The following is a 16,363-nucleotide window of genomic DNA, read 5'->3' as shown; positions in this document are numbered from 1 at the left end:
AAAAAGAAAAACAGGTAGTTCAGAAGTTGCTTTACCCAACTGCTTAAAACACACTCACAATCTCATTGCTGCATCACAGACAGAGAATGTAAAGTGTATATATATAGTCTCCGTTGTATTTTATTTTTTTTTTTGCATCATAAGATTGTTTTTTCTTGTTGTGAAATAATTTGTTTACTATGGTGTTATAGCAAGTGTTTTTATATTAGATTTTTCAGGACCTTCTGTATTAGTGTGGAAGTCACGAGAAATCCCTGATGACCGTTTGTATGTCATTGAACTCAGCTGTAAACATTTGCAGTTTGGTTAATATTCTATTTATGTTGGTGGAGATTGGAAATGCGTGGTTTTAAAGTTACTGAGTGCACATGATGTTTCCTTATAGTACTCCTTTAAGTACTTTTCTAAGTATTTCTTCTTATAAATGAGGTTCAGCAATATACATACCTTGAAGAGACGGGAGTGTTTTTGTCCACTGCTTGTTGGAAGCTGAAAATGTCATTCATGTCACACTGTAATAGCTGCCATGCACATGGGAAATATTTGTTGTTCTCACAATCCACATGGTCTGTGTAAAAATGGTTCTGTTGCTCCCCACTACCCGAGCCACATCACAACACACACACAGTGCTTTTGAACAACAGTGAACTCCGTTTCATCCGCGTGAAACTAAGAATCCACAGTCCACTCTCTCTAAATCGTCCCTGAGATCATTAGCTCTCTCTGTTTTGTTTTTTTTCCAACACTCTTACCAAGTAGTCCCATCAGCGTGCGCAACAGTTCTCAGAAGATCAGAGGAATGATAACAAGCAGCTATTTCTGAATTGGGACATGGTACAAGCCTAGCATTATAAGGCTTCACGCTGAGCAAGAAGAGCAGCAAGAACCCCAAAAATCCTTTGTTCTTGTTCTCATTTAGTTGGGATGAATGGGATGCTGGTGGAGAAACGGCTACAGTGGATGAGATGTTTGTGAAGACACGAGACCTATTACGGTACATTTGCAAGTCTCACAAATACGACATGTATTATGACATGCCTTACTGAGTCAGACTGAGACTGAGTTACTAATTAAAAAAGGCAGGGATAAATCATTTTCTTGTTCTCACTGCCATGTGAAATGAAAGTTAACCATCTCTATCCATCCCCTCTCTTCTCCCTGTCCTTTAACAGGTATAAAGTCCTGGAATAAATCAATGTCATCTTTGTCTTCAGCTCGGCCTTCATATATAAATCACTGGACTCTTTATCCTCACAGTTAAACACAATCAGTGCATTTATAATTTAAATGTAGCAACAAATGTATTACAAAATGTAGCAAACAGATTAAGTAATAACTGTTCTTTTTGCTGTAGGCATCCTCTAAGTGGGAACTCCAGCAACACTTGAGGGAAGATGAACAACTTTAATAATAGACCAACGCGTTTCGGCTTGTGGCCTTCATCAGGGTCCCTGATGAAGGCCACAAGCCGAAACGCGAATTCTTTTATCCTTTCCATGCACCTTGGAAGCAGGTGAAGTTGTGCCAGAAAATTCTTTTTGCTGCGGCATCCTCTAAGTGGCAAACATCATAAAGAAAATATTTATACACTCTAATATTTTACCTTCTGTTTCTGTTGTTAGTTCAAACATTTTCCTTTAGAAAAATTGCACCTGTTTGATCCTTTTTTAAGTCGCTACTATTTAAGTTTAGTCAAATTTCCTGCATTTGGAAATCCTGCCAAAAATACTTTTACACATCAATCTGATTTTATCTCTACAGGTCCTGTTGATTTTTCATCAAACGGAAGCTCGACGAGTTGTCAGCTCAAAGTGAGTAAAAACAATAATGAGACTGCATTTGCTTGTGTGCTTGTTTGTTGGCAGAAGGGAAAAAACAGATCTTTTATGAGTCACGGACTACATGTTTAAATTTAACTTCCCCCTGGACATTTAAGAATTAAAATGTGCGTTGTCTCCGTCTGTTGATTATTAATGTGCTCATAATTATCTAATAAGCTCGGTTGATGAACATGATTGCACATATTTAACATCGCATCGACGTTCGCCGCTTTGTTACTGTAAATTCACCTTCGCTTTAAATTACTGCAGCTGTCTTTAGTCTCAGCTTTTTGTCAGATGATTTTATATGAATCTGAGGAGAGGAGATTTTTGTCAAAGCTTGCTTCAATTCCCTACATCTCTAGACTTGAATCAGAATTTATACTTGCAGATATTTCTTCAGTACTGTAACAGCTATTTTGATATAAAGTCCCCGAGCCACTTGAAAGTCAAAATCAACCACCTAAATAAATCAAGCCCGTTGACGTCAAACTGAAGTGTCATATGATCTTTGGTTTCATCTTCAGGTATCCAAGAGGGGGACATGTAGAGTGTGAAATAATTTCATGTTTGATGGTGTGATCTCATACCGCTACCTCCATCTGAAAAAAAGAATTATGAAACATGCTTGATTTTTTTCCTCTGTTGCTCTGATGTGGTTATTGCACAATGCTTTTGGTTCTTTGATGTTCTTGCAAAGTTCTGCCATCTCTTTTATGTAAGCCTTTGAAGTAGAGCTAGTTGCACTGCATAGTGATATGCTGCACTGTTGCTCTGGCAGTGTGGTCACAGTGTGATACTGCAGCAGTACTGGCGTTCATTTTAATATTACTAGTTTAACTATTCCATTTGATGTCTCTTTAAATTAACCTGGAGTCTTTTCCCTCCCAACATCTGGCTTAGTAATCACTAGAATTTCACCAAATTATTTGAAGTTGGATCTCAAAGAAACAATATTTCTGACCCTTATGAAGGAACAGTAATAATTGCTGTTATAACAAGTGTGCTGCGATAAAGCAGGTCAGCCGGATGACTTTCTGAACTATGTGCTTTGTACCACTAGGGAGCATCAGAGGGCTTTTAAGAGAATGAAAGATTTGAATACTTCATATTTGGCATAGTCAAGTTTGCATTAGAATTCCGCTTTTTTTTTTTTCCAGCAGGGGTTTGAAATGCTTTGTATGGATATATCAAAACAAATGGGGATTCGTATAAGTTCACTATAATTTCAACGTGAAGAACAACAGACGATGGCTCACAGGGGAACTTTAATAAAACATTTCATTAAAAGTTGGCAGTGAATGGGTGTGATATACCCAAAGGGATTCTGATGAAAACTTTGAAGGCATGTATTTCAGATTTTGTGCTGAGAAACATTAAAAGAGATGCACCTTTGTTGGGCTGTGTGTCATAAAATATTTTAAATGGAGAAACAAAACCCCCAACAACATATAAAGAAACTGGGGGAAGCAGAGAAGCTGAGAGGAGGACAAAAACAACAGTGTAAAACAACTTTTGAGCAAAGAATATTCGGCTCCCATTTGGTTTGAAATGCTGTTTGAAGTTTACCACGAAAAAGAAATCACTTTCATATGAAAGGGTTATTTTCAGACTTATACATTCCAACATCCAAACTCTTCTGCGCTTTGATGAAAAACACCGGAAAAGGTGATCACAGCCTAAATGTAATTTTGAGAAAATAAGCTTTTTATGTTCACACGCAAATTTATCCTTTGTGATAATGACGCTGACTGACTAGACTTTTAGTCAACTGTCTATACTTCAGCTTAATTAAACTTAAAATTTCTTCATCAATTTACATACTTCAGAATGCCTTCGAGCAGCTGACTTCAAAGTAATGCTTTATTTGTCTTCTAGGGCTTTGTAGCTCAGAAGATTTATTTTAAATCATTAATCTAATTTGAGAATTTGATGGGGTTTTGGCACTGCTTTTATTTTATTTTGGAATACTAGTGCTTTATATATGTTGCCATTTGGGAATGCTTCTGAAGATCAATCAAAATCAGCATCCGATTAGTAGTAGTCTGATTATGTGTTGCAGTTTCATTTTCACCTATATCTGCACAGTGATTCTTGTAGATTCACATGTTTTTTGACATTTTTAACAATTAGAACTAAAACACTGTCGGACAAAAAAAGTCAATAACAAACTCGCCTTGATAAAGCTTGGCCCTAACACTGCTAATGAACACCCTTAATATCAAAAAAGTCTCACTTCAGAAATCTAAAAAACAACACACCCGAAAGAACCCCAATATCATTTTAATTAGTGCATTTAACATTCAAAAAAATGATACCTACCGAGAACATGGATGTGATCTATATTTGTATCCACTGTTGTTGTTTATGTGAGATGGGTTCATGAAATATTTGTGTTGATGAATTATTCATTGGACAGGAAAGCCAAGTCAAAAGGCATTATGCCCAATAAACATTAAATTTAGTGGAAGTAATAGTTGACTGCAAGTTATAGATACATCACCACTTCTAAATAGTTGTCACCACATGCACAGGTTTCTGTTACTTACTTAAACAGAGCATTGTGAAGAAGCCCCAAATTAGCGATATTTGAAAGAATGACAAAAATAAATAAATAATTAAATAAATATATATCTATATATCTATATATATAGATATATAGATATATATATATATAATTTTTTCTGTGAATCAATGTCTCACATAAAACTAAAAGAACGAAAATAAAAATCAGCTGGACTTTATTTATGTATAAACACAACATAAATTACTGTTAAGATGACTAGTACAGACATTTATTCAGTTTCTTAAAAAAATGCCATAAAACTCTTGCATAATTTACAAAATGTGGTGTCCCTGTGCTATCCAAGACAAAGCTGTGCTTTGTCCCACCGGGCAAAGTTCTTCATACCTTTGCTGTCCTTTTGTTGTTGTTTTTTTTTCTTTTTGTTGTTTTTTTTCTCACAATGAATATCAGGTACCGCATTTAAACACGTTTCTTTTTTTTCTGTTTAAAATTATCTCAACAAGAATAAGACATTTTGATGTTTACAGTGCTAAATCTGGTATACATAGTGGTTGTTTGGTGAGAATATTTCTATAATCAGAAGTCTCTGATTTCAAAACAGAACAAAACAAATACTCAAGGACACTGCTTGCTCTGGGACTGCACCCACGAGCCTGGTACTTCTAGAGAAGTGCAGATATGCATAATGTAAACATTTCCTCTGCTCTTACAATAATTTGTTGACCCAACTTTCCTTGATGAAAACAACAAAAAAACCAAAAAACCCAAACACCTAAATTAGCTCACTGATTCCTTAAAGACACCACTATTCCTCTGTTTCAGAGTCCAGAAGGCTTGTGCTACAGAGGAACTGACCTGTAACTGCCATGTTAAGGCGTAGCGTAGTTGAACATTTACTCTGTAGTGTCCAGGTCACAATGCACAGCATTGTTTTTAACTACTTCTGTTTTTCTCCTCTTTTGTTTTTCTTTTTTCTTTGTTCCTTTTTTTTTCTATTTTTATACAAAAACACAATAACACTCAGGGCACTCACCAGCAACTATTAATTAAAGTTGCTTTTCATTTCTGTCGACTGGAGAGTCTCCACCAAAACAAAGTCTCTTTGGCAGAAAGTACACCTGGTATTGTTACCTCTTCCCAATTTCACTTTGCCGGAGAAAGTGGATGTTATTAGTGCTGTCTGCTAGTTCTGGGTACTGCTCGATGGAAAGCACATAGTACCCATCATATCCCAAAACTTTGCCACTACTCAGAAGCTGCCTCTTCTCCCCTTCTGTCCAGGGGCGAACCCCTTCCTCACCGTCCCTCACTCGCTGCTGCTCTTTGGCCCATGCGCCTGCCAGGGCACGCTGACGTGCAAGCTCGATAACTCGCGCTTTCTCCTCATCCACTGTGGATCCGTAGCGGATATGAAAAGCCAGAGCTCCAGCACGAATCTCCACATCAGCAAATCGCCGAGTTCGACTGTCCATGACTGTGGTGGACTGGGAAACAGTCACATTGACACCATTCTCAAGAGTCTTGTGTCCACTAGTGAGGTGTAACGCAGCAAGGTCAGCATCTGGAAGGCCTGGCTTGACAAAGTAGTGGGTGTCTCGCCCTTCTATGGTAAAGTGGAGGTCTTCTAGATAGAAAGCATTGTTGAGGATTGATGCAACCTTGATACAGTCCTCACTGGCCACGTTGAGTGTGTGAGTGTGGACACTGCCCTTGTAGATGGCAAACATAACAGCCCTTCCGATGGGAGACATTGCAGCTGAGAACCACAGCCAAGACTTTTCACCTCTCCGACCTCTATTGAGATGGACCTCTGGCAGCCGCTCGAATGACAAGAGAGAGTGTGCTTGTCTGGTTACTTCCTGCTGGACCCCAGAGATAGACTGTAGGAAAAGTGCAGTGAAACGTTAATGCCTGAACATGGCAGAACCTGACTCTCCAGGCCATTTAGAACCAGCTACTGCTCTGCTTCAGAGAGTTTTTCATCCCCATCCAAGATAATGGTGTTTTCAAGCTGTGTTCTCAAGCCAAAAGTAGATAAATCCCCCATGACAATTTTACTGCAACACTTTTTTGTGTTAAGGCCTTAGACACCAGAATATTATTTAGAAAATTAGACAGCTTTAAAATATGTTCAGCTCGTAACTAAACTCAGACAGCGCAAAGAAAACTTTTCCTTATTTTCTGTTTATTATTATGCAAATATGGCCCAATTAAAACAGATCTTCTATGAAAAGCAATGCAGTCCAATTAGGAAATGGCAGCTTCAAAATACAGAGGTAAAAGGAAAACAATGGGAGGGGAAAAAAACTAACACCTTTTTTGTAATCTGGTCATCTGTAGAAGCAAAGGTTTTGTCTCAGTCGCTCTTCAGTTTATTTTGGGTTCAGTTTTGTCTGAGAGACATTAATTTTACCCACCGGCAGATCATCCCACAGCTGACTCTTCCTCAGTTCATACGATGGCATGCTCAAGTCAAACTTTGGGACTGGAAAACCAGGAATGGTGTTGTGAAGATGGAAACCAAAAGTTACTAGCCAGGTGTTAACATCTGAAAAAAGGAAATGAATTGAGGTTAAAATCTAAAGTTCTAACTATAGTTAAAGATTTGAAAATGAACTAGCTGCAAGAGTATGGCTGGTATAGTTTAAATGTGCTGACACAGTGACAGTGCGTGTGTGTTTCATGATGCCAAAATGTGGTCCTGGGGAAAAATATTCTAGAGGATATTTGTAACTCCCTGTGAGACTTATCATCAGCTGCGCCTTGAGGCAACTGTTGTGATTTGGCACTGTATAAATAAAATTGAATTGAAAATCGAATTGAATTGAATCTGGTTAAGAAATGTGATATTTTCCACAATTAATATGGTGAGATAGCATATTGGTGTCATGGCTGCTGTGATTCCATCTCAGACTGATCTTTAGCGAGAGCGAATTTCTTGAGTACTCACTTTAGTACATGTTTAACGCTAATTTGATGCTTTTGAAAACTGCATATTGAATAAATTAATAGCTTATATGAATATACATGCAATATTCAGATGTTAATAAAGCTAAATTGGATCATCAGATCAATGACAATCATCACAGCTGTTTAGCAGATTATGGATTAGATTTAAAATTAACTGGCAATTCAATGTTTTCAGGAAAAGCTGCCAAGTATTTGCTTTTTCTTGCTGCTTCTTGATAAACAGAAAAAAATGCTTGGCAGAAAAATCAATCATGAAAATAATAGCAATTGTTGCAATAGCACGAGCAGCTTCAGGTGCACATCTTACCTGCAACGTATTCTTTAACTTCATGGACTTTGCTGATGGGGTTGTTATTTCTGAACATGTACAGATTAAAAGGGACTGGCTCTTTGCCAATTTTTTTCCAAGCAGAAACATCTGGAATGGTCCACCTTCCAGACATTATATCATAATCCTTCTCCCCAAAGTGCAACAGTTTAGTCAGAGGATCATAAAGGCCCCCGTGAAAGCCGAGCACAAGCTGGAAATCTGGGTTAGAGTCCAAGTAGACCTCACCATATGCTGTGTATAGAAGCTGTTTGACCAGGAGGCCGTTGCTTGTGAAGACAGCCAGAGGTGTGCCGGTGTTATCACAAGCAATATAGAACTCTTCTCCACTGCTGATCTCCATAGCAAACACGTGGCCTTGTAGGTCATAGTAGAGTGAGGTGATCTCTGAACTTGAGTGGTTGTATACGTGTGTTATTCGAGCCGGATAGCTCAGATCTGCATAAAAGTACTGCAGGTGCTGGCCCAGGCTGCTCTTTGTGGATACTCTTCGGCCAAGTCCATCATAACGATACTGAATTGTCCAGCCGCTGCTCTTGCTATAAACCCGTACCAAAAGGCCTTTAGAGTTGTACTCAAAGATTTCTGCTCCCCTCTGACGAAGAAAACCATCTTCATCCATTCTATACTGGATGTCCCCGAGCCGGGTGATGCGGTCTCGCAGGTCGTAACGCAGAGGTAAAAGTCTGGCACTGTTTCCTGCATTCAGCAGGTGCAGATTTCCATTAAGGTCATAAGTATAGCGCCACATCACTTTGTCGTTTAAGAATACAGTCTGGAGCTGGCCATCCACATCATACTCATAGCTGTACTTGGTGGTATTAGCAAAAGGACCAATCTTGATCTCTCGCTTGGTGACTCTGCCCACATCGTCATATTGGAAAGTAATCCAGTACATGAGTGACCGAAATATCTCATACTGGATTTCCTTGATGCGTCCATGTGCATCAAAGTGTTTGGTATATGTCATGACTGCAGTGGATATGATCTGATTTATATCATAGTAGATCACCCCAAACTTTCCAAACTGCTCAACCTTTCCTGAGATGTCATCAAACTGGTATAAGTCGATGGGAAGTGGCGTTTCGTTTATGACGCCTTGTACACTGGTGACACGCAGGCTGCTGTCATAAGTATAATCAAAGCGTGCATTGACCATGCCATCCTCACTGAAGCGGAAAATCTGCCGGTCGACCAGGGGACCCACTTGCCGGTAGCGAATAGAGCAGATGAAACCTTCATTTTGCAGGTTGACAGTCTTCAGCACACCTGCTGTTTCATCATAGGTGAAGCTGACCCTTGTGCTGTCATACAGGATCTCTGACAGTTTATTCTGCCTGCGGTACCTGTACAGGACTCTCCGGCCTGTGCCAAAGTGACCTATTCTCAGCAGGAGGCCATCTTCACTGTAGTCCACCGCTACTGAGGCATTGCTCTCTGGCGGGTGATAAAGGTTCCTGTAGTAACCCACTGAACGAATGGTCTGCATGGTGTAGCGGGCCACACTTGGCATGGTGACAGCAGATAGACGGTCGAGAGAGTCAAAATCGAATATATACTGTCGCTGGCTGTGAAGCAGGAGAACCATGGACTAAAAGGAAAAGAGAAAATAGGGAATATTTCCTTAAGTTGGATAATATTTCTGAAATGCAAGACATCCTGAGTGCAAGCAGGGTGTAGTAAGATATATGAAATATAGACTGAGTAGTATTACTGTTTTTAGTTGTACTGCCTATTGTCTAATTATTGAAAAAGGTAATAAAAATACTACATAGACCTCTGTGACAATCTTTATGTTTACAGTGTAAAATACATAAATGAATAAAAATCGACTCCTTAACTAGTTCCATGCTAATGACTCACTGTGCAAATAGAAGTAATATTTATTTTTAACTCATCTTAGCCAGGAAGTCTTATTTTAGCTAATTTACAGTAGATGCAGTTAGGAGTTTGGCCTGCCTTCCAAGCATTTACCACTTTTTTTCTGTTAAATTGTCAAGCCCAGTCATCCGTTGCTACACTGAGGTTTCCTGTGCTCCCTGAGCCTCCTGTGTTACTTGTGTCAGAGTGTTGACATGGCCGCTCCAGGTCACGCAACACAAGGATGCAGCCTGCGACTGCTAAGAAAAATCTCTGCATATGTTTGTAGCAGAGCGTCCCTCTGCAATTTTAAAAACACTGCAAAACAACTAAAGAATATTTATGTGGAAAAAAGTGAGAGAACGATATAGCACCGAGTTGCTCTTTCCTGTTTGACATGCACCACTTGAAAGGTTAGATTTTAAATTCTTGCAGTAAATTTTTCATAATATACATATGCAAAATTACACTCTTTAAGATGGAGTTTGCTCATAATGTATTGGTATTGATCAATGAAGCACATTCTTAGAATTTAAACACCACAGCAACCTGAGTGTTCAGGTTTGCTTTAACCGAACATATTAATAAACCATTAGAACGCAGTGTATGCATTATTTAGATGTTGCCAATTAATATGTGATAAATACACTCTTACAAGAATTCAACTTGTTTTTGGTAACCCAGCTGTAATTTTAGCAAGTGGAGACGGAGTCAGATGGTGAGGTGTAGAGTTTTAGAAGGTTTCAGCTATTAGAGGTATGTAATTGCTGTCTGTTATTTAGCAAGATCACACAAATTCTATTAAGCTGAATTCCTTAAAGGTATTTGCCCAATTGATGAATCCAGTGATTTCTAGATAACTTCTTTATCATTGCAAAATTGAGCACTGGCCTTGGAATAGTGTACATATTTTGTTACTGCTACTGTAGAGACTGTGGACAATATTAAACATAAATATTGCCTCCCAGCATTTTTTTCACTGGTGGAACCTCGGTAAGACAGACAGCAATTTAAAGAGTATACTGTTTTATTGCATATTGACTGTATCCAGAATGCAGTATCACTAAGTCATTTCATGTCTTTTTGCTCCCAGAATTTTGATGACTGGGTTGAGTTATAGGATGGTAGTTACAGATGGACATGCCAGATTGTCCTGTGCAGGGAAACCAACTGGACATTTTTAATTCTAAAGCTTATAAACGACAAAGTCATTGCCTAGTCCCTCTATAATAAGCTCTGGTACTTGGCAAATTGTAGCTGATTTTTCTTGTAAAATAATGTTATGTTAGGGGCTTGACTCGCCCTGTAGTGATATATGCAGATGAGCCTGCTGTACAATGCATCTTACATATTGCTTCTTCTAGTCATGTTATTTTCTTACCTGCTCTAGGTAGGTGTAGCTCCATATCTTCCCATCAGCAAACACCCTGGAAATCAGGCGGCCTTGGCTATCATACTCAAGCCTCTCAGTGGTAGGACCTCTCTGCAGGGCACTGATCTGCCCACTGCTTGTGCGACTGACATTAACTGGCAGCAGCTTACTGCTGGGTACCCAGAGAACTGGATGTCCTGCGGTGTCATAAATAATCTTTAAGAGGAACTTCCTGTGGTCATCATAAATTTTCTCTGTCCTTAGGGTGCGATCATAATCAACGGAAAGAATGTTCCGTCCGTTCACCTGTGGGGGTGAAAAAAAAATCAAGTTAAAATTGGGTTAGACCAAAAAATTCAAAATAAATAAAACTTCTCCTAAAACTAGTGATAATATAGTTTTGATGCTTGAAAATAACAAATGAGGACTGATTATACAACATTACAAATTTAAGAACAAATACTTTGATTTGATATCACTGGTCTTTGTCAGGATGGCTCTTTAAACTGTATTCATAGATTTTTTTTTTTACTACAGTTGTCACAGAGATTAACACCTCCTTCACGACGCTCATTAAACTGAGAGACACTTTGGCGATCGTTCAGGTACACTTAAATCACAACCTCCTAAATTCAGTGGAGACAAAAAATTACCGTGAGCCAAAGTAACCACCCAAGTTAAGTTCATGAAGTGCCTTAAATCATAAGACCCGTGTCAGATTCTAGGAAGCAGGAGTAAGAAAAGGAGGAGTCATGTACAGTACTAGAATATTGATAACCCTCTACATCAGGGTAAATGTTGTGACTGATAAATCTCTATTGAAGGAAAAGAGTGCAGAAATATTTTCCAAGGTTATAATAAGGACAGAGACAGCCACCAATATGAATTTGGACAGTTTGATCTGGATTTTGCATAAGTAAGTTGGTTGGATTATCTAAATGTGCTACAAGGGAAAAAAAAGTTAAAGAAAAACCTTAACATACCCTCAGCTTGCGTCCAAACACGATAACTTTCCCTCTGGCTTGTTCTTTGCGGAAGCGCCACTCTACCAAGTTTTGCCCACTCTCCCCTGGCAAGCTCATGTTGCGTCTGGCTACAGTCGGGTTGGCAGCGCCTGCCAGGATGTGGGGCTCTGTCTGGTAGTGGGTGTCCATCCCGTTGGCATAGGTAATCCTGAGCGAATTGTCATACCCCACTTGGTAGCTACTTCTACACTGGTCTGTTGATAGTAGACAAAAAGTGAAACTTTTGAGGCAGTTACACACTGGAACTGATGCTAACAGTCTTCTGGGTTGATCAATGGTTGTCTGTGAAGATGCTACAAGTTCTTAGCATTTCAAATTAGTACATTTTAAAATGAAGAACGATCATGGATGACGTGCTAAAATAACTGGGCCATCTGGCTCAGGCGGAGCGCAGAAACCACTTAGTTACAAGGTTGATACATCTCCCTGACACCCAAACCCACACACTGAGAGAGTAATCATTTACACTGTCGTCTGTCAGGCTTTCGTAATGATACACGACTTCAGCTTACTCAACATGGCCCCGCCGACCCCTGGAACAATGACAAATAACAACTTACAAAATAGCCAACTGAGCTGGGATGATGCGATTCGAGGCCTTACCCTGAGCCAAAGTGTAGAAGGCACGGACAATTGAGGTATTTGTTGTGATGCTGATTTCCTCCTCTGTCATGGAGCTTTCAATATCCACCGTCAAAGCGCTGTATAGGTCCGTGTACAAGTTATTCACCATTCCAGTGGGAAACGTCACATTCATTAGGCGTCCTTCACTGTCATAGCTGGTTGACAAAAAGAACATCGAATGACAAAGCATTGATATGTATGAGGGCTCTCATAGTGCCACAGTGCATTCAATTATCAGCTCTTTTATACTCGTTGAGTAAAACCATCGACTTTCTTGTAATTAAAATGTCACATGTTCAATTTCCTGAGCATAAGTGGAGGCATGTCTGTATAAACCCTAGGCAAAATCCAAATATTTAATATGGGAGAGTGACACATCTCATCAGCTATCACGTTCATATAAAAAAAATTACAGAGACTTGTAATGAATTATTTGGATGATTGATGTGCCATTATAATCTTAACTGAATTCTGCTTTTTTAGTTGTAGTGAGGATATCATTCATGGCATAATGTGACATGACAGCAAATTAGACAAGGGAGAAAGAAAATCAATCTCTGGTAGCCCATGCTACCAAAACAAAGCCCGGTCATTATGGAATAATAAATAATGAAATACAGTGCAGGTCATTTTGCTTTTAAAGTGTGCCTGTTAACCCAACACACTAATGTCACCATCACTACTGTCACCTACAACATCATTAAACACGGTTCAGTAAAAGAATAAAACACTTAATTTGCAATGAGATACTGAAGTCAAACTAGGCTATTTTGCTATCTGAGGCAAATTTTATAATTAGATTTCAATTAAATGTGCACCCTAAAGCAGTTCACAGGTAACTGTGGTTCCCAATTATAGAGTAAAGTTGTACTAAGCTGTGAGACGAGAGAGACCATGCACAGCATTACACACATTCAAGAACATATGTGGCAAACATACTTGTCTTTTACCTCATGATGTACTGCACAACTGTGTGTAATCATAATTATGGGCTGTTTCCATATTCTGAAAGCTTAATTAAAAGCAACCCAACTCAATATAGCAATCACAGAAAGGTTTCCACAAAATGTTCTTGCCAATTGCTATCATACGTACTCGTAGAATGTTGTCCAGCCAATCTCTGATGTCTTTGTAGCCAGCAGCCCATTATTGCCATGGTACGTAAGAAGTACCAGCTCCTGACCCTGTGCTGTGAGTGTCTTCAATCCACCGTTGGTGCTCATGGTCATCCAGATCACCTGGTTATCAGGTGCGACGATACGCACCGGCATGCGATTGGGATCCCTACGAATTCTCAGAGTGTTGCCACTGCTGTCAGTAACAGCTGTGATGTCATTCTCTGTGCTGTAGCTGAAAGTATATTTCAAGTCACCAGTCAGCAAGCTTGCAGTGTGTTGGTGGGTACCATTGCTGTCAAACACATACAGCTCCTGGGCATCAGGGGAAGCCACTTCGTATGTATTGGCACTGGAAGTTGGCCCGTTTCTAGAGATGGCCCGGATGCGGATGTTGCCCAGGTCTGCCACGTAGAGTGTTCCATCTGGAGCTGCCACTAAAGAAGATGGAGCATTGAGCCTTGCATCTTTGGCATAACCATCCCCTGTCTGGTAACAGTCGCAGTTGGCATCATTTTTGCAATCGCAGTCGGAGGGAGCCCCGGCCAAATGCGTTATCTCACCATCCACAGAAACCTTCCGGATCCTGCTCATCTTTCGCTCATCTGTCTCTGCTACGTAGATGGTACCATGGTAAGATATGGCAATGGAAACAGCGGATTCTAGAGGGGTTAATTGTGCCCTCTGACCACCAGCCACTCCCCGCTCCAGTCCAGCCAATGGGCAGTGGTTAGGTCGGCCAGCTGCAATGCTGACTTGACCATTTTCTGAAATGCGCAGCACTATATTGTTGTCCAGAACATACAGCGAGTTGTCCATTGGGCTAACTGCTAGGTCTGTGGGCCACTCCAAAATCACCTGAAATACAGGTATCAGTAGATTAGCCCATTTAATGACAATGTTACCCGTCAGTACATCAGTATACATTTTCAGACAATTTCTCTCCATTGACATTTATAGTGTTACTTCCTTGCTCTTACCATAGTAATTATATTTCTTTTGTATATAAGAATGCACTTTATGATGTGTGTTTTTCACAGTATGTGTCAGGAGCAGATTGAAGCCACAAAGAATTCTTGGTATGCCAACACACACACACTAAATAAAAAAGTTCTCGAGTCTGTTCTAATTAGGAGCAGAAGTTGTACCAAGAATGAAGACTTAGATAAAAAGGAGTTGAAGCCCCGACCTCTTTCTGACCTTCAAACAGTTAGCTTTGAACAGCGGATTGTCAGTCTCAGAAAGTTGCACAGACACAGCAGTGCATAAATCGATGGTGAAAAGATGTAGGGGAAGGGCATTTCTGAAAATATTTGACCATCTGTCAAGCAAATCTGATGAGCCTCTTAAACTGAGTTACATGTGGACATTAAGTACTGTTCTGTAAAACGAATTTTAAGTTTACATGGTTGGTATTGTCCAAAAAGAATGATGTCCTAGCAGAAAATACATTTGTGCAATTCTGTAGTTATGTGACACCCCTTTGCATTCAGCACACAGTGACATCACCTCGTTTTCCCATAAAGGGTTTTAGATCTACACAGCTGAAATATACTTTTTTAATCAGCTTTTTGGTGATGATTTTAAGATATATCGCTGATGCAGGAAGGATTAGCTCTCATTCTATTATTTTTTTCCCCCCAAACTTGGAACAAACCATATAATATTAATGGGCCAGGAGAATGAATACCTAAGGGATATAACATTAGCTCTGAGCTCTTCAACCTGGGACTGGGTAATGAATTTAATATAGCAGATTAAATATAAATAAAATTAAAAAATAATTCATACATTTAAAGTGACATCATTATTAACCATGTCTTGCAATAATAATAGGTTTATATAATGATCCAAAAACTACTGTAAAACCACAGCCAGCCATTACAGTCTCCTTGTCAGAAATGTGTCATTGAATAAAAAGCTTATTTATAACAGCACAAATGACTGGTCTGGCCTTCAAATACATAACTGTGTCATTAAAACTGTCAAAACACTCCTGAATTGTGCTTTTCCACAGGGTGATTAATAATAAAACATGATGCCTTTGAGGCTGCCTGAAGTAAAACTGCACTGAGCCACTTCTCTAGCTTGGATGCCTGAAGATCACACAGTCTTGCCAAAACCATGTTTTTACTGGCTTACACCAAATGACTTGGTTAATTAGCAAAAAGTGACAAGCTTAATCCTTTGTCCCCATGTTCTTTTATGTTCACCCGCTTCATGTTCACCACCCACGCGTGTACACAAACACTGATTGCTTTCTCTTCTGTTTATGTTAAAAATGTTCTTAAGTTGCCTTAAACGCCATTTTATTTTCTCCCAAACTCAAATGTGTTTCTCTTATTATCTAACCTCTTAATAGGACACCACTTGCGATATCTGTTCTTGGAGTTATTTTGGTTGTGAATGTAGATAATTTCCATTGCCATGTTTGGTTTGTAGCCTTGTACTCTGCCTTTTTGTAAGCCGGTCTAGATTAAAACATTAGGAATCTAATCAAAATGTAAATCTGGTTAGTTAAAAGGAACAAGAAGAAAACACTTTGGGCTGGCTTGCAAGAAACCACTAACAGTAGACAGGTCAAATTCAAAGGACTCTATTATGGACAGTGTCATGGACCCACAAAGTTGTTTCCTGAACCATTAGCTTTGCCAATCTGCTGCTTACTGGTTCTCTAAAAACTCTTCTATTCACATCTCGGGCTGCTTATGTAGTTCGCTTC

At 39.4% G+C, this 16,363-nt stretch overlaps 1 protein-coding gene across 4 annotated transcripts in view; it reads right to left on the bottom strand.

Annotated features, from left to right (window-relative positions):
• Window positions 1-4,539: 4,539 nt before the first annotated feature.
• LOC147338235 (teneurin-3) overlaps window positions 4,540-16,363 on the bottom strand; it is a 133,438-nt gene continuing 121,614 nt past the window's right edge. For all 4 annotated transcript variants that reach the window (XM_086260011.1, XM_086260022.1, XM_086260032.1 and 1 more), the window contains 7 exons: window positions 13,622-14,499; window positions 12,506-12,681; window positions 11,861-12,096; window positions 10,887-11,183; window positions 7,625-9,236; window positions 6,765-6,895; window positions 4,540-6,227 (listed from right to left, as the gene is read on the bottom strand). In XM_086260011.1, coding sequence (XP_086116137.1) covers window positions 5,475-6,227; window positions 6,765-6,895; window positions 7,625-9,236; window positions 10,887-11,183; window positions 11,861-12,096; window positions 12,506-12,681; window positions 13,622-14,499 — 4,083 coding nt within the window. In that variant the 3' untranslated portion in view covers window positions 4,540-5,474. The remainder of the gene's footprint in view (window positions 6,228-6,764; window positions 6,896-7,624; window positions 9,237-10,886; window positions 11,184-11,860; window positions 12,097-12,505; window positions 12,682-13,621; window positions 14,500-16,363) is intronic.

The sequence above is a fragment of the Aulonocara sp. 'chitande type north' Nkhata Bay genome, linkage group LG2, assembly GCF_057382095.1.
Source record: "Aulonocara sp. 'chitande type north' Nkhata Bay isolate Kocher_YH1m ecotype deep benthic linkage group LG2, A_spYH_male_GT1.1, whole genome shotgun sequence".
Classification (NCBI taxonomy): Eukaryota; Metazoa; Chordata; class Actinopteri; order Cichliformes; family Cichlidae; genus Aulonocara; species Aulonocara sp. 'chitande type north' Nkhata Bay.
This window is presented reverse-complemented; position numbering and strand designations above follow the sequence as displayed.